The sequence below is a fragment of the Muntiacus reevesi genome, chromosome 12 (genome assembly GCF_963930625.1).
Source record: "Muntiacus reevesi chromosome 12, mMunRee1.1, whole genome shotgun sequence".
Taxonomy (NCBI): domain Eukaryota; kingdom Metazoa; phylum Chordata; class Mammalia; order Artiodactyla; family Cervidae; genus Muntiacus; species Muntiacus reevesi.
In genome coordinates this window covers 11,039,019-11,062,358 of record NC_089260.1, presented here as the reverse complement: position 1 = coordinate 11,062,358, position 23,340 = coordinate 11,039,019, and the positions used below count along the sequence as shown (strand labels likewise).

General features: G+C 41.3%; 1 protein-coding gene and 1 long non-coding RNA gene across 3 annotated transcripts in view; one reads left to right on the top strand and one right to left on the bottom strand.

Annotated features, from left to right (window-relative positions):
- CDH17 (cadherin 17) overlaps nucleotides 1-7,249 on the top strand; it is an 86,367-nt gene extending 79,118 nt beyond the window's left edge. For both annotated transcript variants that reach the window (XM_065902853.1, XM_065902854.1), the window contains 3 exons: nucleotides 3,879-3,995; nucleotides 4,133-4,246; nucleotides 6,425-7,249. In XM_065902853.1, the coding sequence (XP_065758925.1) occupies nucleotides 3,879-3,995; nucleotides 4,133-4,246; nucleotides 6,425-6,525 (332 nt within the window). In that variant the 3' untranslated portion in view covers nucleotides 6,526-7,249. The remainder of the gene's footprint in view (nucleotides 1-3,878; nucleotides 3,996-4,132; nucleotides 4,247-6,424) is intronic.
- Nucleotides 7,250-9,247: 1,998 nt separating this feature from the next.
- On the bottom strand, nucleotides 9,248-20,582 carry LOC136144790 (uncharacterized). The gene is made up of 3 exons (XR_010658634.1): nucleotides 20,520-20,582; nucleotides 10,185-10,245; nucleotides 9,248-9,560 (listed from the first exon to the last, which is right to left on the bottom strand). It is a non-coding gene; the product is annotated as an uncharacterized lncRNA (long non-coding RNA).
- Nucleotides 20,583-23,340: the final 2,758 nt, after the last annotated feature.

Sequence of the window (23,340 nt, the reverse complement as noted above, 5' to 3'; positions counted from 1 at the left end):
TTTGTTCAGACTCTGTTGCAATCCCTATTTTCCACCCCACGCTGTTCATCCATCCCTCAGTCAGTTCAGTTGCTCAGTCGTGTCCAACTCTGCGACCCCATGGACTGCAGCAGGCCAGGCTTTCCTGTCCATCTCCAGCAAGTAACCACCGATCTGCTTCCTGTCACTGTAAATTGGTTTGCATTTTCAAGAGTTTTATGTGAATAAAATAACAGCGTGTACTCTTTTTTTTTGTTTGGTTAATTTCACTTAGTATACTTATTTGGAGATTTCACCGTGTTGTTGCATATTATCAACACAGCACTCATTTGTATTGCAGAGGAGTATTCCATTGTATATCATGATTTATTATTCATTGACTTATTGATTATTACTTAAATTGCTTCCAGTTTTTGCCATTTCAAATAAAGCTGCTATGAACATTTGTGAAGTACTTTGTAAGAGCCTGTGCTTCCATCTGTCGTGGTTAAATACCTGGAAGTGGTCATATGGTAGCTATATGGTCAAATGTTTAAGAGGATATCAAATTGCTTCCCAAATAGTCTGTAACATTTTACATTCCCACCAGTGAATGAGAATTCTAGTTGCTTAATATTCTCAATGCTTGCTATGCTCAGTCTTTTTAATTTTAGCCATTGAAGTGGGAGTGTAGTATTTCGTTATGGTTTTAATTTACATGGCCCAAGGAAATGGCAACCCACTCCAGTGTTCTTGCCTGGAGAATCCCAGGGACGGCGGAGCCTGGTGGGCTGCTGTCTATGGGGTCGCACAGAGTTGGACAGAGTGAAGCGACTTAGCAGCAGCAGCAGCAATGACTGATGGTGTTGAACGGCTTTTCATAAGCTTATTTGCCATCCATATATCCTCATTAGTGTAGTGTCTGGTCAAATATTGTGCCTGCTTAAAAAATTTAGCAAAGATTTGACTTCTATTGTTGTCTTTATTTGTCAGATATATGTTTACAAATATTTCTTCCCAGGCACTGTTACATTTTTATTTTGTAACAGTACCTTTTGAAGAGCAAATTAAATTTTTTTGATGACATCTAATTTATTGATATTTTTCCCTTATAATTTGTGACTTTTTTGCATATTCTTTAAGAAGTTTTTGTCAAGGTTATTAAATTTTTCTTATTTTTTTTCTTCCAGAGGAAAAGGAAGCTATGGTTTTAGCTTTTACAGTTAGCTCTATGATCCATTTTAAGTTAATTTTTTTGTGCACGTATGGCGGATGTCAAGGTTCATTTTTTTTTAATATGGCTATCTAATTATTTAAACACTTTATTGAAAATATCCTTTTCACATTGAATTGTCTTGGCAGCTTTGTCAAAAATCAAGTGACCACATATATATGGATCTATTTCTGGACTCTCTCTCTTCTGTTTCATTGAGTTCTTTGTCTATCTTCATAGCAACACCATAATGTTTTGATAATTGCAGCTCAATAATAAGACTTGAAATCGGGTAGTGTAAATGTCCTCGCTTTGTTCAAGTTTATTTTTGCATTTCTATATAAATTTTAGAATTAAGCTTGTCTGTTTCTATCCCCAAAACCTATGCCGGTTGTGACTGAGATAGTATGAATCTGTGCCTGAATCTGGGGGAGAATTTAAATCTTAACAAAATTGAATTTCCCAATCCATGAATATGATTATGTCTCCACTTATTTAGGTCTTCCTAATTTTTCTGAGCAATGTGTTTTAATTTTCTAAGTATAGTTTTATAGAATTTCCCCTAAGTGCTTCATATTTTTATGCTGTTATAAATACTTAAAAATTTTAATTCCAGGATATAGAAATATAACTGATGATTTTCTTGTACTGATCTTGTAGCATATAACATTGCTGACCTCACTTGTAAGTTCTCTCTTCCCCTTTTCCTTACATTTTCATAGTTTTTCTACATGTTGTCTGTGAATCATAATAGCTCTAATTCCTTTCCAATCTGGATGGCTTTTTATATATTTAGCTTGCTTTCTTACTGCTTAAAATCGCCAGAACAATGTTAAATGAAGGTAGTGAGAGAAGAAACAATTTGGCTTCTGATCTCAGGGAGAAGGCATTCATGGTCTCTCACTGTTAAGTATAAAATTAGCTATAAGTTTTTGTAGATGTCCATTATCAGAGTGAGGATTTTATCTTTTATTGCTAACTTGCTGAGAGGTTTTTTTTTTTTTTAAATGAAGTATGATGCTAAAAATTTCAGGTGTTTTTTCTGCATCTATTTAGATGGTTGTTGGTTAATTTAGGTTTTTGTTGTTTCTGTTTGTTAGTTGGTGAAATATTTCAATCAACTTTTATATCTTAATTCAGTCTTTTCCTGGGATAAGGCCTACTTGATGTGAAATATTAGCATTTTTATAACTGATTGGATTCAATTTGCTAAAATTTTAAGAATATTTCTATCTATATTCATAAGGGACATTGGCCTATATTTTTTCCTTATAGTGCCTTTGTCTGATTTTGGTATCAGAGTAGTGCTGGCTTCATAGAATGATTTAGAAAGTGTTCTACCTCTTCAATTATCTGGAAGAATTTGTGTAAAATTGCTTTTTATTTTTTCCTTAAAGTTTGACAGAATTCACCAGTGAAGCCTTCTGGCCCAAAGTTTTCTTTGTAGGAAGTCTTAACTGCAAATTCGATTTCTTTAATAGATAAGGGACTACTCAAGTTATAGATTTATTTTTGGTGGAGCTTGCTAGTTTGTATCTTTCAAATGATTTCTCTGTTTCAATTAATTTGTCTAATTCATTGGCACAAAGTTGTTCATAATATTTTATTACTTTTAATAATTATAGAATATGTAGTGATATCACCTCATTCTAATATTGGAAAGTTTTGCCTCTATTTTGGTCCTGAACAGTCTGGCTAGAGGTTACTAATCTCACTGAATGAACTTTTGGTTTCATTGATTTTGCCTTATTTTTTGTTTTATATTTCATGCTCGGATCTTTATTATTTCCTGTATTCTTCTTATGTTGTTTTTAACTTGCTTTTTGGTTCTGTTTTGATTAAGGCGGAAGCTGAAGCAACTGAGAATTTTTTTCTTTGTTAATGTAGGCATTTGGTGTTATAATTGATCTCAGTGTCATATTAGCTGTATTCCATAAAGTTTGATGTATTATTTTCATTCAGTTCAAAACACTTTCTAATTTCCCTTTAGAGTTCTCCTGTGACACATGGGTTATTTAGAAGTAGGCTATTTGGTTCTCATATATGTGGGGACTGCCCACATCTTCCTGGTTACTGATTTCTAATTTAATTCCATAGTGACCTGAGAACACGTGATTGGAGTACTTTTAAACTTACTCAGAGTTTTTCTTTCAGTACTTTACAGACATTTCTTCACTGTGTTCTGGATTGTGTTGGTCTTTCTTTGTTCTTTTGAGTATAATATCCTTTTTTCTCTGGATACCTTTAAGATTTTCTTTTTCACTAATTTTCAGTAAATTGAGTATTATGTACCTTGGTGTAGCTGTGTTCACTTTTCTTTTTCCTGAGATTTGCTGATCTTTTTGGATCTGAGGATGTAGAGTTTTCATCAAATTTGGAAAGACGTTAGCAATTACTTCTTCAAATATGTTTCCTAATTCAGTGTTTGTGGCCACTTTATGGAACATAACTACCAGGAGTAATGACAACCTACTGCATTTAGTGTTCATTTCTACAGCGAAGTCAGGAAATGAGAATTTGATGGATGCTTCAGCATCCTTTTTAACATTATGGGGGGTACCTGTGGAGTGGTGATACTTGTGGTAGTTTAACTCACACTTTCATCTAACCATTCATATATGAGGCAGAGATTAGCTTTATTCCTGCTCATCCAGGGGCCCACAGTCGTGTTTTCACGTCAGTCATTTTTTTTCCCCTATTCTGACAGGAACTCATGCCCGCCTCTCCACCAAGCACACGGACTTCGAGGAGAGAGTTTACAGCATCCCAATCCGCATCAGTGATGGTGGCCGGCAACCCATGGAAGGGACTGTCTCTTTGCCAGGTAGATACTTTGCTGCAGGAAACTTGGGATAATGCTGTCTCTCAATATGGTGATTTGTGAGAACCCTTATCTTTAATACAGGATCCTGCAGTTGTTTGCTTGAAAATTTATCTACCAAATATTATTCTGTTTCTCAGTCACTTTCTGCAAGTGTGTGGAAAATAGGTGTTTCCGGCCAGCGGCTCGCATGCCTGGGATACCCCCGGTGGGCATGGCAGTTGGCATACTCCTTGCCACCCTGTTGGTCATTGGTGAGTATAGTGTCAAGGATTTCTGCCCTGGGCCTCAGAAACATGAGCTTACACGAGGGTCTGACTTCATAGGCTGAGCTGGGGCTGCTCAAATGGCAACCTGGGCAATAACCAAGAATACAGATCACCAGTAAACCATAGCCAGCCTTCCTGATTGGGAGTTACTGCTTTGGTACTACCCTCCATCCATCACTGCCTTGCTGGTTAATTTGGGAAACACCACATATGCGGCTTTAAAGAATAAATGATTGTATCTCACTCTGAGTTACCACGCTTTCATGATGAAGGAGAAAGAAATGCAGTAGCTGTGCCTCTGCTATGTGCCAGGTACTGTGCCTGGTGGGAGACACGGTGACATAAACGGATCTTTCACTCACAGAGCTTAGGGTCTAGTCCGCCATTATTGGAATAGGTAGAAGCTAGCCTTCCAGTGGAGATGCGGGCATTTCTGAAGGACCTGACATGTTGCAGAACTCCCCCTTTTGTGTTATTGTGACTGTGGACCTTGATTCTTTATTATCTCAGAATAATTCCACTGCATCGCAGGCCTCACTCTGCCTTGGCCCCTAGAGAGCAGAGTTCCCTGTCTTCTTTTTTGTAAACAGCTCAGTGTCTACTCTAGTCTTTACCCGCTTTCAACGGTTGTTCTCACCACAAATTAAGTATTAGAAGTAGATACTTCATCAGTTCACATGCACCTGAGTGAAGTAGTTGACACAGTTTCACATCCTTTCTCTTTTAAAGGAAGAGCTGGGGTTATTCTAAGTCTTCTTCATTGTTCTCTTGGCATCTGTTCTTTTCTGCCATCATTCGGTCTCCACCCTGGATTCTGATTCATAGCTCTAAAAGGGATCTCATTTCCTTATACCCTTCTGTTTGTATTCCTCATTCTTATGACATAGAAGGGGCTTTGTGACGTCACCGTGGCCCATCCTAATACGTGCATAGTAATAGTACTGCTAGTCGCTCAGTTGTGTCCAACCCTTTGCGACCCCACGGACCATAGCCCACCAGGCTCCTCTGTTCATGAGCTTCTCCAGGCAAGAATACTGGAGTGGGTTGCCATTCCCTTCTCCAGAGGATCTTCCCAACCAAAGGATCAAACCTGGGTCTCCTGCATTTAGGCAATTCTTCACTGTCTGAGCTACAAGGAAGTCCCCAATATGTGTATGGTGACCATTATTTCTCTCTGACAACAATTTGCTGCAAATCTATGCTAATTGAGCTGGCTTTTGAGGTTTACTCACTTACCAAACTCCCCCCTACGTCTATGCCTTTTCTTATTCTATTTGTCTTCTCATCTTGAAAGGATTTTTGAGCTTACATGCCATGGTTTTCTAGCATGACCATTTACTCTCAAAATTTTACCACAAGTTAAAGATTGGATGAGTTTGGTGATCTACAGATAAAAGTAATAGGACCTTGTAGTTTCATATCCTTACTTTTTTTCAAAATAGGAGGATTGGGATTATTGTAAGATTCTTAATGGGCCTCTGAGCATCCAGTCTTTTCTGCCATTATTCCTCCTGTGACCCTAATGCCAGGTTAATTTCCTAAAAACAATCTCCTTTTCCATATAGGTCTCTGGTTTGTAGTACACATTTAGTGCTAAAACACACAATGTAATTTTGTACGAGGTCAGAGATGAGGGAAAGTAGAGAGGTTAGGTAGTCTACTCAAGCTGGAGCCATGAGGAAGGTGTGAAAGAAAATGTGATACTTGGTGAAAGTAGGCTTTAGGTAGGTAGACAAATCCAAGAAAAGCTCTCTGGTTGTTCTCATTGGACTATTTCCTCCAGGGAAGGAGAAGGAGGACTGGAATCAACATCTATTGACTGTGTCCTAAGTTCAGGAACTCTGTCAGCTGCTCATACACTTAGTCTTCAGGGTAGTGCAGGCATAAAGTCCTATATCCCTTGACAGAGGCCTGGGGATAGCCATCAGCTTACATATAACCTGGGACTTGTTACACACTGACAGCAAGATAAGTGATAATCATACTTATCCAAGAAAACCCATGCCTAGAAGCCCTTAATCACCATGACAACGAAGCTTTGTTGACCCACTCACAAAGTGAAATTATATGAGTCATTTTTTCCTTCCAGAGTGCTACTTTATAAATGAATGTGACAGTACATTGTAAGATTTCATCTATTTGATTCTGATTTTTCTCTTTTAGGTATAATTTTAGCAGTGGTGTTTTTCCGGATGAAGAGGGATAAAAACCAACATAATGCTGAAAGTGCTCAGGCATCTGAAGTCAAGCCTCTGAGAAACTGAATGTGAAAAAGAATGTTTAAGTTTATGTACCAAGTGCTGTTTCAGTAACACAACCATTTAATCCCATACTTTTGCTTTTCATCCAACATGTGCATGGTCAGTTTTACAGATAAACTCTCTTGTCTTTCGATATTTTATTACTTTTAGATATTTCATGTGCTATAGACATTAGAGATATTTTCCAGTTTCTCATGACACTTTTCTACTCTGCAAATGCCATAGCTATTTCTCCAAACACAAAAATGTGTGTGTTTTTCCCTCTTACGGAATGAGGGGCTGATGAAATACTGTTTATTTTTGCTTCCTCAAGAGGTTTTATCAGTCACCCATCACAGAGCTTTCTGGATTCCATTTATGCTTTTTTCTAATTCCATCCCATGTCTCCTTCCACCATATCTCCCTTGGTATTTCACTAATTTTAAAACATTTGTTGGAGAAAAGAACAAAGCAGAGTCTCGGGAAAAAATAAAAGGGTAGACCTGTCCCTCAGTTTGAACAGAAACACTTCATCGTTTGAAGAGGCCTGAGTCACAGACCCTGGTTGCAAACACCAGCCACTCACCATGTTTATTCACTACCTACCAAGCTTGTGTGCTGTGCACGTTTCCTTTATGTGTATATTAATAAAGTTTTGGTTATTATATATTTAATGGTGAAGGAAAATAAGGAAGCATGAAAGATGTAGTGACAACAATCAAGAATAAACATTGGCTGTGGTTTAGTATCTTGGATTTCTTTGGTTCTGCTTCATGGTTCTTTGCATTTCTTGAGGGAAGACCTAGATAGCAGTGGTTACCTATCATTAATCAAAATTACCTCTCATGTAGAATTAACCCATAAAGAGGGGTCCACAATGAAATAAAAATTCACTGTGCTTATGATCATGGATTGGGATGTTCAAGGCAGATACATGAGGAATTTTAAATTTTTAAATAAGAAAACCTTAGATTTGGAAGCACTTCTAGGACCTGGAGCTGTTGTCCGGCTCCCGATTTGAGTCTTTGAAAGCATTCAATATTACACAACCTCTCAGAATTTTCAAGAATTTTGGGGAAAACAACTTGCATCTGAAAAGGTGCTCCTACACTGATGGCTAAAACAGGCCGTGGAATTCTGTTTTTCATAAATAACCCTCTTTGTGGGCTTTATATTTTTTTGAAAGCAAAAAAGACAAAAGAAATTATGTAAACTCTGTTTCTAAGACCTCAGTATTACTTTCTTGCATAATGTTATCCTGTGTCTCAGCATCATACTGAACTTTTTTACCTGTTTTTTTTTTTTTTTTCCACACAAGACTCGTTGGAAGTCTCATGATGGGTGAGGTTCTCTCTTGTCTCACCAAATGCTGAAAGACCAAACAAAAGAAAACAAAAATCTAGGAATGCCAAAAGCAAATCTACTGCACTAATTATACCCCAGCCTAAAGAATGGTCTAACTTCTACAGGAAATTTCCTTGTGTGTTTTTGACCACAAGTGACTGTGATCAGGTCACTTAAAATTGCATCCTTGTTGTTGGCCAGTCTGTCAGTTGTGCCCGACTCTTTTCGACCCCGACCCCATGAATGCAGAATGCCAGATCCCTTTATCATTCCTGAAAGACAGGCAGTTCCATGGCAGGTCTGCTCAAGGGGCTCAAGAACCTTCCTGCCTCAGTTCAGGGTTGTCTTCTCTAGACCAACTTGTATCACCTAATAGTAGACTGATCACACATAACCTTCTCATCTAAAATCACTGATTAGTATTCATGCTTTTTCCCTTGGTGGGCCCTCCCTCTAAACCTTCTACTCCTTTCATGACCAGATCCTACCCATTCTTAGAGTCTTCAAGACCAATTTAAATACTGGTCCCTTTGGGAAGCCTTCTCTGAGGAAACTACAGGGACCCGGCCACCATCTCCTCTAAACCTCTACACTGTGGTGAGGAAAATGCCAGGATCTATTCCCTCTGCTAGTGAGAGTGGTTCCATTTCCACTGGAAGACATCTTCCCCTCCCCATTCCCCAGCTTTTCCACACCCAGTCTGTATAGTTTGAGGCATCAATTTCCTGTTTTTCTCCATGTCCCTAGACTCACTTCTAGAATTTTGTCGAAACTCTCAGAAAACAGCTCTCTTTAAGTACAATTTGCTAAACTAGTAGAAAATAAGCTTAGAGCATTCTCGTCACCATAAGAGGTAAGCTTGTTTCAGAGCAAGGCCCACAGAGTTCAGAGGAGGCTTTGAAAATGCTGAGGGGCCTTGCCCTGGACTTTCCTATCCTGTGAGGCAGTATGTTCCTTTTTTACTTAAAACTCAGTGGACTTCTGCCCTGGCAACTAGAAGAGTGGATGTTTGTACCTTACTTGTGGGCCTTCTGTTCCACAACTGGAGTGCGTTTGACCTCCCCAGCTAGTTTGGGGTTTCTCTGAATTCTTTCAGTGTCTCTCTGACAAGTCTTGGCTCATAGCGGCTCCTCTGTAAGTTTTTAAAGAATGAATACATGAAATACCTGATTCATTTAAGCCATTTATGCTATTGTCATTTAAGGGGCACCCATCAGACAAAATTGAAACTAATCCATTCTGTGTTTAGTTACGGTATCTTCAAGGATACCTTAAGCTCCCACTTTACCACCCTGCTTTTCCCTACATGTAAACTGATGCACCGTTCAGACATCCTCGGAGCTGAAAGCAGTGGTGAGTGAGGCCTGTGAGTGACAAAGCCCGCAAGAGTTTCTGGATGATTGACAAGTGGCTGTGAAAGAGAGAGGGTCTCAGGAGTGGGGGTGGGGGTACTCCTGGGAGAAGCTCTAAGGAAAGCCTTGGGGGTTTCTGAACCGCAGTAAATGAAGGGACGAGATCTCGGGTGGTGGTGGTAGCGGCGATGGGCTGGGAGTGGTCCATGGTCCAGATACTCACAGGCAGGAAGCTAAGTTTACCTCGGGAGGTATCCAGGGCAAGAAGTATCCATGGCAAGAAGGAAGGAATTTGTTTTCAAGGTTCTGTGTGATGTTATATGCATCATGCGAACTTGTTAAACTTGGAAACTTAAGAGTTACCTGAAAAGAAACGATGTCTTACAATTTTATTTTTAAAATTCATTTAAACTATTTTAAAAGGTACAGTTCAGTAGCATTAAGTTCATTCACATTATTGGACAACCATCACCGTCACCCATCTCTAGAACTTTTTCATGACTGTGTAGAGTTTCTAAATGAAACAATTAAACATGAACTCCTCATCCCTTCCTACCCCTAGTCCCTGGCAACAACTGTTCTAACCTTCTGTCTCCATGAATCAGGTATCATACACTATTTGTTCATCATATCAGTGTTTTAAAACAGGTTTTAAAATAGTAAAAGAGAAAAAATAGCATTCAAACCTAGGAGTTATCTTATGAGGAGACTGTCTCAAAGCTAATGCCACTTTTGATTTTGCTGCAAATGTCCTTCTACACTTAGATGTACATTTTACACATCTATGAAGATATCCATACAATGCATGTGGGCTCTCCAAACACATACACAGTATCGTTGCTCCTAAATTTCTTCTCACTGAAGCCTGTATCCTTCTGGCTGAATCCCGAGACTATGGACAGCTGTTGGATGGCCAGCTCTCTACCACAGGGGTGCTCGGTGGACACATGTTAGAATCACCTGGGGGAGTTTTTAAAAAATACTCACTCCAGAGCCCCATCCCCGAATGAGTCAGCATCTCTGGGCAGGGTGTTTAAGCTTTAATATTCTGAAAAAAAAAAAAAATCCCTGTGTGAGTCTAATGTGCAACCACGGCTGAGATCCCTTATTCCAGGCAATCTTCAGAGGGGTTAGCACCAGGCTGCTGTGGAATATGATCCTCTGTGGGGTCTGAATCAGCATCTTTCTTCAGAACATCAGCTTCCCAAGCCTCTTAACTTTCTGGCACCTTTAACCTTAATCAGGCCTTAATCTTATCCCAGCTGGAAACATGGATCATGACCTAGAGCTCAGGGAAGGTGGGGGGGGGGGGGTGCTGTCAAGAGAGCCATTCCTCAGCCCTCAAAGATCCTCCCACTGAGAGAGGCCTTGTGGGTACAGACCCAGGTCAGCCTGCCAGCACACTGGAGCCTATGAACTCCAACCATGAAGCTGAGAAGAAACACATGGCTTTTACCTGTGGAAGAGCAGAAAGTTTGTAGACTAGAGCAAAAATTACTCTGAAAACAAACATTTCTGTAAAGTGGTCTTCTTGTGCTTGGAGACTTGGTTATTTAAAGGAACATTCCTGACAGTCTTCCCTGTAGCTCACACAGTAAAGAATCTGCCTGCAACGCAGGAGACATGGGTTCGATCCCTGGGTCAGGAAGATCCCCTGGAGAAGGAAACGGCAACCCACTCCAGTATTCTTGCCTGGAGAATCCCATGGACAGATGAGCCTGGCGGGCTACAGTCCATGGGGTTGCAAAGAGTCAGATACGAATGAATGACTAACACTACTTCCTGACAGTGTTAAAGACAAAGAATATTTTTCATAACACAATTCAGTTCAGTTGCTCAGTCATGTACGACTCTTTGTGACCCCATGAACCACAGCACGCCAGGCCTCCCTGTCCAGCACCAACTCCCAGAGTCCACCCAAACCCATGTCCATTGAGTCGGTGATGCCATCCAACCATCTCGTCCTCTGTCGTCCCCTTCTCCTCCTGCCCTCAATCTTTCCCAGCATCTGGGTCTTTTCCAGTGAGTCAGCTCTTTGCATCAGGTGGCCAAAGTATTGAAGTTTCAGCTTCAAAATCAGTCCTACCAATGAACACCCAGGACTGATCTCCTTTAGGATGGACTGGCTGGATCTCCTTGCAGTCCAAGGGACTCTCAAGAGTCTTCTCCAACACCACAGTTCAAAAGCATCAATTCTTCAGTGCTCAGCTTTCTTCACAGTCCAACTCTCACATCCATACATGACCACTGGGAAAATCATAGCCTTGACTAGACGGACCTTTGTGGACAAAGTAATGTCTCTGTTTTTTACTTCCCATTTTATCGGTTTTCCACTTGTACCTCGAGCATGGTACAGGCACCATGTGACATGTCAAAAGGACTGTGTGCTACGTGCTAGTCATGTGTCAGCCCTCTGGGCCCTTGGGACAAGGAAGGCTGCATCCTGACAGGGTAGATAATTCTAAAGGAGCAGGGACTGTCCTGGAACCCAGGGGTAATAATGTCCACAGCAGGGGCACAAGTCACACCTGGGGCCTCCACAAGTTATTTGTCTCCAACAGCCCTTGGTGTTTGGGGACAGAAATCAAAGCCCACCCCCCACCTTTTTACACAAGATCCTCATCTTGGGAGTGCGTGGTTGGACAGAAAGAGGAGTGAAGCCGGGCTATGGAAACAAGGGCTCCTCTGAAGGGGAGAAAGAGTTTCTCACTTTTTCCATTGCAACAGCTGGGCTGAGGGGTAAGTCCCAGAGTTGGAAAGCTACTTTTGAAGGGGAGGAGGGCAGACATGAGGGAGGTGGGAATAAAAATAGCACCTGTGTGCTCGCAGCATTTTAGTTACTTGAATTAAGCACAGGACTGGGAGGAAACAGAACCTATTTTTAGTAACCGAAGTTAAACTGAGACTTTCTGGCTCTTGGCCGAGAGAAGATCCCAGAGGCGGAATTTCCAGGGGTCTGCCACAGCCTTGGCTGGCTGCAGACACAAAGAACCGGGGAAGGTCCCCTAAGGGGCAGGAGGGGAGAGGCCCCGGGGGGCTCCCTGCCGAGTGTGGGCCTCTGTGGGGGGATCTCAGAGCGCCTTTCTGGTGCCTCTGAAGGGGAGGCCTTCCCTGGAGTAAGCAGGTCACACGACTCCGCGCTGGATCACTTCTTGGAGTCCGGTTCCGGTTCCGGCTGAGCCGGAAGTCGGTCCTGGGTTAAGGCTTCCTCGGGGTGTGAGTTCTTCCCCGGCTGCTCTGCATCCTCCCAGCTCAGTTTCGGTGACCTGAAGGGTGACTTGGGCCCGTGTGCTCTCCAGGAAGGCCCTTCAGGAAGTGGAGGCTGAGAAAGAACCAGGCAAGGAGAAGTTCTGTGGGAGGCAAGGCCTGCGAGGGATGGAGGGAAGGAACCGCGAGGGTAAGGGGAGCCCGGGCTGTGACCTACGGGTGCTGGGTGTTAAAGGAGCCAGGAGGGCGGGAAGACCTTTAGGAGGAGCCTCAGGCCCGCTGTGCAGCTCTGAGAGCCCAGGGCCAGGCCTAGGCCGAGCTCGAAGCAAAGACTGTTGGAGAAGCCCACGTTGGGCAGAAGCCTCTGATCTCAGAACCCCTGCTCCGCCGGGCTGCTGACTGGGGATGTGATCCTGAAGGTGGAGGTGGCGATCCTCCAGTTCCTGCAGTGAGGGGGCCTCTTGAGGGAACATCTGAGCCTGCCCCCACCCCCATCCCATGGCTGTCATAGTTAGGTAACCATCTTGTCCTTTTGCTTATCCATAGGTCAGATATTCGTCGAGTCTCCAATATGACTAGAGGTAAAGAATCCTCCTGCCAGTATAGGAGACTCAGGTTCAATCTCTGAGGAAAGATCCTCTGGAGAAATGAAATAGAATAAAATACACTCCAATATTCTTGCCTGGAAAAATCCCATGGACAGAGGATTGTGGGGGCTACAGTCCATGTGGTCACAAGGAGTCCAGCACTACTTGGAGACTTAAAATAACAACCACCACATCAAGGCCTGATACTGAGCTAGGCACTGGGAACACAAATCACATTAGCTAGTAATTCTACAGCATTTATCATGTGCCCTGTACTGTTCTCCACGCGTTGCAAAATATTGTCATTGGATCGTTACAACAACTGTATGAGGGAGGTGCAATTATTATGTCTGTTGTACAGATCAGAAACTGTAATAGAGAAAGGTGAAGTATGTAACTTGCTCAAGGTCGCATATCAAATAAACAACCCTAGAAGTCTTAACTCTGAAGTCCATGTCCCAAACTACCATATTTCATCTAATCTAAGGAACCAGCTCTTATAAGATGCACTGTTATTTCAAGTGACACTAAGAAAGAAAGAAAGTGAAGTCGATCAGTCGTGTCTTGACTCTTTGCGACCCCGTGGACTGTAGCCCACCAGGCTCCTCGTCCATGGGATTTTTCAGGCAAGAATACTGAAGTGGGTAGCCATTTCCTTCTCCAGGGGATCTTCCCAACCCAAGGATCGAACCCAGGTCTCCCGAACTGCAGGCAGACGCTTTACTATTTGAGCCACCAGAGAAGAAAGAAAAGAGCTCTGCAAATCAACTTTGCCATTCCATTATTAGTAAGATGCATCCTCAACTGCAGAGAGGTTAAAGTGTGAGAAGGAAAGCAAGTCTTGAATTGATCATCGTTACAAAGAGGCCCTGTCTCTGTTCTAAGGCACAGTTGCACAAGGGAGACAACTTCAATGATCGCCGTGCAGTGAACTGAGCATCAAGTCACACCAAGGTGGCGCACACACGGACTGCTTCGGTGGCAGAAAGGGGCGACCTTCACTTCTGTCTGAGGGTCTGGGAACCCATTGCAAAAGTGGCGCCCAGCTCTGCCTTAGGGTTTCTCCAAATAGAGAAGGGAAGGATAGAATTGGGAAATCTGGGGTATTTTAAGGGCCATGGTTGCTAATACGAATGCTATTAATAATCAGCAGTAGCTAACAATAGCTAATCGTTTAGTCTTCACCACTTGTCAGGCACCGTATTTAGAGCTTTCCATGCATAATCCCATCTAATCTTCACAGAAACCCTTTGAGAAAGCACCCTTACGAGGAAGAATCCCAAGGCTCAGGAGGTGAACAGATTCATCTCCTACAGGACAACTAATAGGTAATGTACCAGGATAAGGATCTCTGGCAGCCCAGCTCCCAACTCTCAGGTTTTAACTACACTGCAGAGCCACCTCTAGGAAGTAGGTTAATCTTATAACAATGTACTATACACCAGAAATTTGCTAAGAGAGTAGAATTTCAGCGTTCTCTCTCACACACAAAAGGTAAATATGTGAGGTGATGGCTGTGTTGATTTAATTAGTTCAGTGGAAGGAATTCTTTCATAACACGTATGTATATCAACTCATCACTTTGTATACTTTTAAGTCTCTTGCTATGTTATTTGTCCATTGCTATATTTCTCAATAAAATGGAAAGAAAAAAAAAAAAAGAAGAGAATTGGTGATGAGACCTGCTCACCAAGATCACTCTCATCCACTGAGCTCTCCATTTCCTGGGAAAAGCACATGTGAGGGCTAAGCATTGTCCAATCGAAGGGTTGAAGAGAAATCTTTGGCATACCAAAGACCTCTCTCTGAAGTTGGGCAGAGGATGAGTGATGGGCAGGAGGTTCTGCAAGCGTTGGTGCAAGATTGGGGGCACCCAGTCATTTCAATGAGCAAGTCTTTGCTGACAGCTCATCTCAGGCAAAGATCTGTGCTGGGCATCCAGAGGACTTTTGAATGAAGTCATGGACTGAGCGTCAGATGTTGCATGAATGAAATATAACGTTGAATTCCTTTGCAGGCCTCTCTTATCCAACCCCTACTCTGACCTCTGACCTCATCTCCTGCCTCCTCGCTCTTACTCACCATGGTTTAGTCACACCGGCCACCTGGCACTTCCTTGAGGGGGCAGATTCCTTCCCGTTCTGTTCCTTTATATGTGCCTCTGCCTGGAAGTTTCTCCTACTTCTAACCCCGTTTTTTTGGTGTCTGCCCTTTTCTCTTGCTTTAGGTCTCAGTGTTAAGTTGTTCTCCTCCAAGCTGTCCTGTCTGTTATTTTTACACCTGTTAATTTTCTTCCTAGCACTTTCATAGTGTATATTATATCCTTTATTAGCTTGCATCTTTAGGGGCAGAAACCTTGTTCGCTGTTGTGTCCCATCACTGAGCATGGTGCTGGCATGTAGGAGAGGCTCTGTATTTGAATAAGTGAATAGCTTAACTTAGAATCTAGTTGTGGAGCCAAGATGTACATCGATGGCAGAGAAGAGTTAGCTGCTGAACTTTCAATGAATGGAGAGAAAATGTGGGCAGAAAATGTCAAGGAGGTACAAGCATTGAACAGGGTGAGCAGAATCCAAGAACATAGGGATAACCCTGGAGAAGAACCAGCTAGGAGAGAAAATCCAGTCTGTGGGAGAACACAAAAATAGTTTTCTCTTCCCTACAGGTTTGAAGCACCTTCAGTTTCAGTACCTGCAGTCCATCTAGCTTTACTTACCCTGTGCGCTCTCCTCCTACTTACTGGAACATGAGCAAAGGCCACAGTGGCCAGTTGTCCAAACTTCCTTCCCCAGAGTGCTCTGGTGGACTCCCTTGGGGGACCAAACACAACCCTGAGATTGAACTTGCCTATGGCTCAGCCCAGGAATGAGGATGTTTGGGGGGAAACCAGCATGGATGCTGCCTCACCTCATGAAAAGTGATCCCCAGAGTCCATGGCTCAGAGGGTAAAGAATCAGCCTGCAAAGAAGGAGACCTGGGTTCATTCAGTCCTTGGGTGGGGAAGATATCCTGGAGAAGGAAATGGCTACCCACTCCAGTATTCTTGCCTGGAAAATTCCATGGACAGAGGAGCCTGGTGGGCTACAATCCATGGAATTGCAAGAGTTGGACACAACTGAGCAACTAACACAAAGTCCAGAAAGGACCTCAGATGGTCATATTTTAGAATCCCTTCAAGGAATGTAGACACAGAGATATAATTCATCAATTATAGTGTCTTCAGTCAGCTATTCTCCCCCACCCTGCATCGAGGTCTAATAGAGCACATTATTTGATTCACTTGCTTAAGAGTTGTACTTGCACAACTTTGAATTTCGTGAATTTCCACACTGTACATTTTGAAGGTTAAGACTTGTTACCATTTTACACATGTTCGGCCTTATTCATCTTACATGTCTAGAAGGATGTCTGTAGACATCAAGTCTTACTTTAATTATTTATTCATGTGTTCACTTCCCCTCACCCCATCCCTATCCAGCACACACTCTGCACAACTTGAGGGCAGGAGACCAGGTCTTATTATCATTGTAACTCTGCTGCCAGCAAAGAATCTTAAACAGTTTCTTGGTAAGTGTTGAATTAAACTGAAGCATTCTAAGGCCTTCAGAAGTTCAGTTCTCTTTTTTAGCAAAGTTGCCTCAATTCACCTGAGCCCAAGGTTGTTTGCCTATTAACTGTGTAATCCAAAATCCGTGTCCTCCTTGTCAAAGTCTATTAAAGGGCAGAGATCTCATTTTAGCTTTACCTGGTCTGTGACTTAATTTGGGAAGCCTTGCTTTACCCACGATTAGACATTATTGAACAAGAATACAGAAAAATGAACTGAAAGTTAAAAATAACTTTCTGCTATAGTGAAATAACAATTTAAAACTCTAAGCAAAACTCTTTGCCACAAACCTCAACCCAGGAATCTAGCTATTTCAGAATTTGTAGGGATTTAATTGCCACATTTCTGCCAAGGACAATACCATGCAATGGAGCTAGGAATGAAGTCATTTGGGCATGTGTTTTCTGGAACTGTGCCGAAATAGTTTTCTTCTTGACATATGCCCAGCTCTTTAAAACAGCTTAGCATTAGTAATGCTCATAGTTTCTTTATAAAATCATGTTTAAAATATAAAGGAAGCATGGAAAGATGGTCAGAGTAAGGGAAAGGAAAGAAAAGTAAGTAGGAAAGCATTTGTTGAGGATGAGTGAACCCTCAACAAGAGTGTATGATGAAAACTGCTCTGTAAACGACAGCCTTATTCAAAGAGTCAGCCCAATGATTGACATGACATTTGCCCCCTGAATTAGGACACTCTGAATTTAGCTAAGGATTATCTTCCTTAGGTTCATGCATATTCACTTAATCCACAAATGACTATTACTTTTTTTTTATTCCTAAGAAATAGGCAGAAGCAGTGATGACAACCCTATGCCTTTGCTCATGAAGTTTCCTTTCTATCAGTCATTTCACTCCACTCCTGTCAAGTCTTCGGAAGGAATTTTGGATGTTCCCTGACTCCAGGTTTAAGGACTCTTCCACCAAAAGGTTATTAAGTAAATGTTTACAGTAATCTTTGCCCACCTTGGGCTGTTCCTGTCTCTGGTATTTCATCACGATCAGAGTCTAAGATCATTTGGCAAACATTTTAAGGAAATAAAAGGTATGAAAATCCCTTTATTGAGGTCGGAACTATGGAGTTACAGAGAGACTTGGTAGACTCCCCAGCAGCTGAGAACAGTCAGCTTGAAAGTGATGCAGAAATTCATAAACCATATTAAAAGTTTTGGTGCCCTGGAAAAAGCTCTGCAATGTTCCAATCATTAAATTACTCAACTGAAATCACTTTCAGATGAGCAAATGCAGAACAAACCCAAGCTTTTAAACCACATCATATGTTCCAAAAGTAAAATGGAAAGCAGTAAAGCAGAGTGGTCTGTTCCTACTCCCACCTGCTTATGCAGGTGATTTCAGATTTAATACAAAGACATCTCCAGTATGTCTGCCCTCAGAGCCAAATATGTAAAAGTAATAAGCTTGGGTCACTGACCCAAAGGAGTTTAATCTTTAAATGGTTCTTCCAATTAAAGAGTGGTTGATGTCAGGACACTTAATACATGGTAGATTTTAGTAATGTTCATTTCAGTGATATACAAACACACGGATAAATAATATCTGTGGTGAGAATAAGGTGAAAACTCTTGGGAGAGCAAGTATCCCTGTGAAAGAATAAAAACAGAGGTCAAAAAATAAGACAAAAACTTGCAGACTAAAGTGCTGACAAAAGTCAGAGAAGAAAATCATAAAAAGGAGTAAGTGGTTGACAAGCTCAACTGTAGTGAGGTGCCTTGGACCGATCAGTGTCAAGCAAATTTAATAACAACTTGGTGATCTGGAAGATGATAGTTGCAATTTGTATGCAAGATCAATTAAGTAGATGTTGCCTCCAGCTCCCTATGCATTCCCTGATATCATTCCCTTAACAAGAGCGTGGGTGGGGTTTAGTGACGGAATATTAGTGAATAGAGTCTGGAAGAAGTGACGGGTGTCACTTCTGATATTAGGTAAGAGAAAGACTGTGGTTTCTCTCTTGGGCTGCCCTCTCATTCTCACTTTCTGATTTGCTTGCTCTGGGGAAGCTGGCTGCCACCCTGGAGCTGTCCTAAGGAGACAGTCATGTGACAAAAGCCCTCCTGTTTCTGGGCGATAGCCAGGGTGAACCTGAGGCTTGCCAGCAGCCATGGGCATCCAAGCACATTCCTACAGTCATTTACTGTGTTAGGAATATGTATTAATAGACATGGATTGCTTTCATTTATCTCAAGAAGTACTACTGTGCTATTAATATTACTGAAAATCACATTGTAGCCATTCCCTGACCTAACAGCAAAGAGTGATGGCCCTATGGGCTTAAGGATAAACGTGGAAGATATCCTTCCTCAATGACCGAGCAAAGAAGATAGATGTCCTTTCACATTCAATTTACTCTTTAGTCTCCTAATTCATGGTTTCACTTACCATTTCAAGGTCTGTTTAGAAAATTCCAATCTGTTTTGACTCGATAGACAAAAATAGATGACTAAGAGCCAAAACAAAATATTTCAGAAACTGTGATCTTTTAAAATAGGATTTATTTTTAAGTCACTTTCTCTTTTGAAAAAAGATAACCTGAAGGAAAACAGTTTAACAGAACTGATTAACACAGCCATTTGGATGTGGTTATTTTGATTTAGGAAGTGTTTTGGTGTAACTGTTTTGATCCCAGTATTCCGATGAAAATGAAAAATGCTGTTTATTTTTAAAAATTTCCAAGTGATATGCCCAGTAAATTAGTGGATCTTTCTGTCCTGACCCTCCCTCGCCCTGGATCACTCTGATCTTAATTTCCAGGTAGTAGTTGATGATGAGATGAAACTTAGGGGTTGGGTAAAGATGACAATTTCAGAGGATTGCAGAATGATATTTAAAATGTAAAATTTTAGTGGCACAATTTGGGGGGGGGATATTCAAATAATCTGATTATCAATATGGCCATTGCAAATTGCCAAGAACTTGGAGGTATATTATTTTTGCTAATATCTCTTTGCTTATGTGACCTTACTCAAAATGTGTAATATCCCCTAATATAACTGATGTAAATGTTTTCCAGATTTAAATGTAAATGGATAGCAGTTACATGAAATGCTCTCTGGAATGCACTATAATGTAATGGTTAAGAATACAAGATAATATACTCTATAATATAGTATATAATACTATACACTATTTTAATCCTCTATAATATAATATATAATATTAGTGTAGGCCACTCTGTAATATAGTGGTTAAGAATTCAAGATAATATAATCCTATATTATACTAGTAGTATTGTTATCAGAAATGCATATGTTTAAGTTGAATCTAGGAAGGCAATTCCATTGATAACATCATAAGCTGATAAAATATAGATGAGAATTATTAGGATTTCCCTGGTGGTCCATTGATTAAGACTCCATGCTTCCCCTGTGGGGGGACATGGTTTTGTTCCCTGGTTGGGAAGTTAAGATCCTACAGGCTCACATGCCATGTGATGTGGCCAAAAAACAAACAAGCAAACAAACAAAAGCTATGTAAAGTTGTTAATATTAGGAATTTCCAAACATGCTTGCATATTAAGAACCATCTAGAAAAATTCCACCTTCCTGTGAAGCCTAAGGAGAAAAATTTCACTTTTCCTGTGAAGAGTAAGGAGGTTTGGATTTAACTTCAGACCATAAACAACTAGAAAACAGGGTAAAATAGATGAAACAGTTGTTTTCATGCATTGGACAACAGGCAGCAATTGATTCTTGAGAGAAGGAAAAGAGATAAGATGAGCCCTGTGAATTCTGTGAATCCCCCAACCTTCTGCCCACAGGCAATTTATGGATCAGTGACTTGGCAGGAGGGAATCCAGAGACTTGCTGAGTTGAAGAGAGAGAAACAAAGTTTGGGGGAGACGGAGGTGGCCGAGCTTTTGGGACAGAGTTCCAAAAAGGAGGGAGTAACAGAAAAAGAACTTACCTGTGTAGGGCTTCCTTTGAATCTCTGCTGAGTACTATGCTGTATAAAGTGTGAAATTCCACAAGCCTGCGTACAGAATGACCAGAGTTATAAACTGAGTAATTCCCAAAGCTCACACAGGGAGGAAAAGATTTGAAATCTGGTCAGTCAGTCTGATGAATCCTTTACATCATCTACAACATTCAGTAGAGGGCCCAGAAGAATCACATCATAGTAATAGGACTCTATTATTTTGGGGTGGCTAGACTACCCTAGCTTCCCTGGTGGCTCAGCAGTAAAGAATCTGCCTGCAATGCAGAAGATGCGATAGACATGGGTTTGATTCATGGGTCAGCAAGATCCCCTGCAGAAGGAAATGGAAACTACTCCAGTTTTCTAGCCTGGAAAATCCCATGGCCTGAGGAGCCTGGTGGGCTACAGTCCATCTAAGGGGTTGCAAAGAGTTGGACACAGCAGAGTACATACACACACACACACACACACACACACAGAGTTATATTAGAAAAGATGGCCAAAATTAATGATCTAAAATCTCACCTTAAAAAACGAGATGAAGAAGAGTAAGTTAAACCCAAAGGAAACAGAAAAAAGAAATAATAAAAAGCCAAAAGCAATAAATAAAAAAAGTAGCTAAAATCAGTTCGTGTAAAAGCTGATTCTTTGAAAAGATCAGTGAAACTGATGAACATTTAGCTGGACTGGTCAAAAAGGGAGAGAGACACACACAGAGAGACACAGGGAGAAGACACACATTACCAACACCAGAAATGAAAGAAGGAATATCACTATAGATCTTACAGACATTAAACTGAGGTTATGGACAACTTTATACCAGCAAACTAAAAAATTTAGACAAAATGGACAAATTCTTGAAAGACTCAAATTATCAAAACTGACTCAGGAATGAATATCTCATTCATATGGAGTCAACTGAGCACTGATTCACTGAATATTATTGAAAACCATTGGTTTTGATCAGATTTTATCTGAATACATCAGTGGACCAAAATTACAGAAGATTTCAGCAGGATTGTTTGTTTTTGTTGTTTTAGTCACTAGGTTATGTCCTACTCTTTGCAAGTAGGACTGTAGCCTACCAGGTTCCTCTGTCCATGGGATTTTCCAGGCAATAATACTGAAGTGAGTTGCCATTTCCTTCTCCAGGGGATCTTCCTGACCCAGAGATCGAACCCATGTTTCCTGAGTCTCCTGCATTGGCAGACAGATTCTTTACCTCTGAGTGAACAGGGAAAGCCAGAATTAGGGTGTCCAAATAAAGCCAAACCCATTAAACAATAAAATATGCAACTGCAATTGAACACTGCACCACCAAACACGTCTCCAAATAGTTTTCATGGCGTTGCTGAATGACTTGAGTCAATTGTCTAGGAATTTTACAAACCTAGCCTTCAAGATTTAGATGTGAAGACACTGTGTGTTGGCTTACTTGACAGCCATTCCGAATCCCCTTCTCTCTTGCTTATTTTCTACGCCTTCTTTGCAGCTAGATAAAGGTGGCCAATGCACCAACTTGGCAAGAATTATAAGCAGATATCTGCTAAAGAGTGGGGGAATTACCTTGATAAAAGGTGAAAAAGTTCAGCAGCTCTCTTGCAAATGAGAAAATGGCAGGGGCAATAGTCCTAACATCTGTTAGCTGTTGAATTGGTAATGGAAATAATGGGCTTCTTATGGATTTTTTATTATTGATATGTAAGAAAAAGAAATCCCTATTTATTTGAACAGTCGATATTGAGCTTTCATTTACTTGCAACTGAGCAGTCTTAACAGAAGACTTGCTGTTACTATTTAGTTGCTAAGTTATGTCCGACTCTTTCGTGACCTGATAGACTGTAGCCTGCCAGGCCCCTCTGACAACGGTGGAATTCCCCAGGCAAGACTCCTGGAGTGGATTGCCATTTCCTTCTCCAGGGGATCTTGCTGACCCATGGATCAAACCCATGTCTATCGCATCTCGTGCATTGGCAGGTGGATTCTTTACTGCTGAGCCACTAAAGAAGCCCAAGAGAAGACTAGGGCACCTTTATATACCCCCCATAACCAAGGAAACAGCGAAGACAAAAAGGGAACTGTCGTTCAACTCTTCCCTTGATTGGCTGTAAAATCTTAGAACCATTCCTTAGCATCAGTGAGCCTGAGTTTTGACACCAGTAGATTAGCAGCAACAATAATAGCTATGTAGTAAAAACAGCACTGAAAGAAGAAATAAACAAGAGGCTTCAGAATCCCTTTTGGCCACTGGAAAGACACTATGCCAGTATAGGAAGTTTCTACACTGATATCAGAATGGCTAAATCAAGACTGAGATTCTCCATGTGGCATAATGAAACTTGATTAAGCCTCAGCTTTAGCTCGAATAAGAAGAGTCTTGAGGCTTTTTTTAGAGGTACATATGCTAACAAGGCGTCAGCTCCTAAGAGGATCGGGAAAAGTAAATGAAGTCGCATTCAGTGTGTCCCCAACAGAAGCCTGTGACAATATTTCATATGAAGGAATCTTTGCCTCTATGATTCACTGCAAATCCCATGACCCATGTGTCTTTTTACATGAAAAACCACCAAGGTTCCCCCCGGAATAACTCCCTGTTTAGCAGATATTTGTGGTCAAGGTTCAGAGAAGATATTTTTTTCCCATAAATGACTTGTGCTCTATCCACTTGGAGGAAAGTAAAGCTCACAGAATTTCAAAAGACTGCTAGTGCCCAAGGAAATCCATGCAAACAACCTGGGCATATAAGCAAAAGGAGCAAGAGTGTCATGTGCCACCTCCAGGTGACAAGGAAGGGCAGTGAGATTGGGAT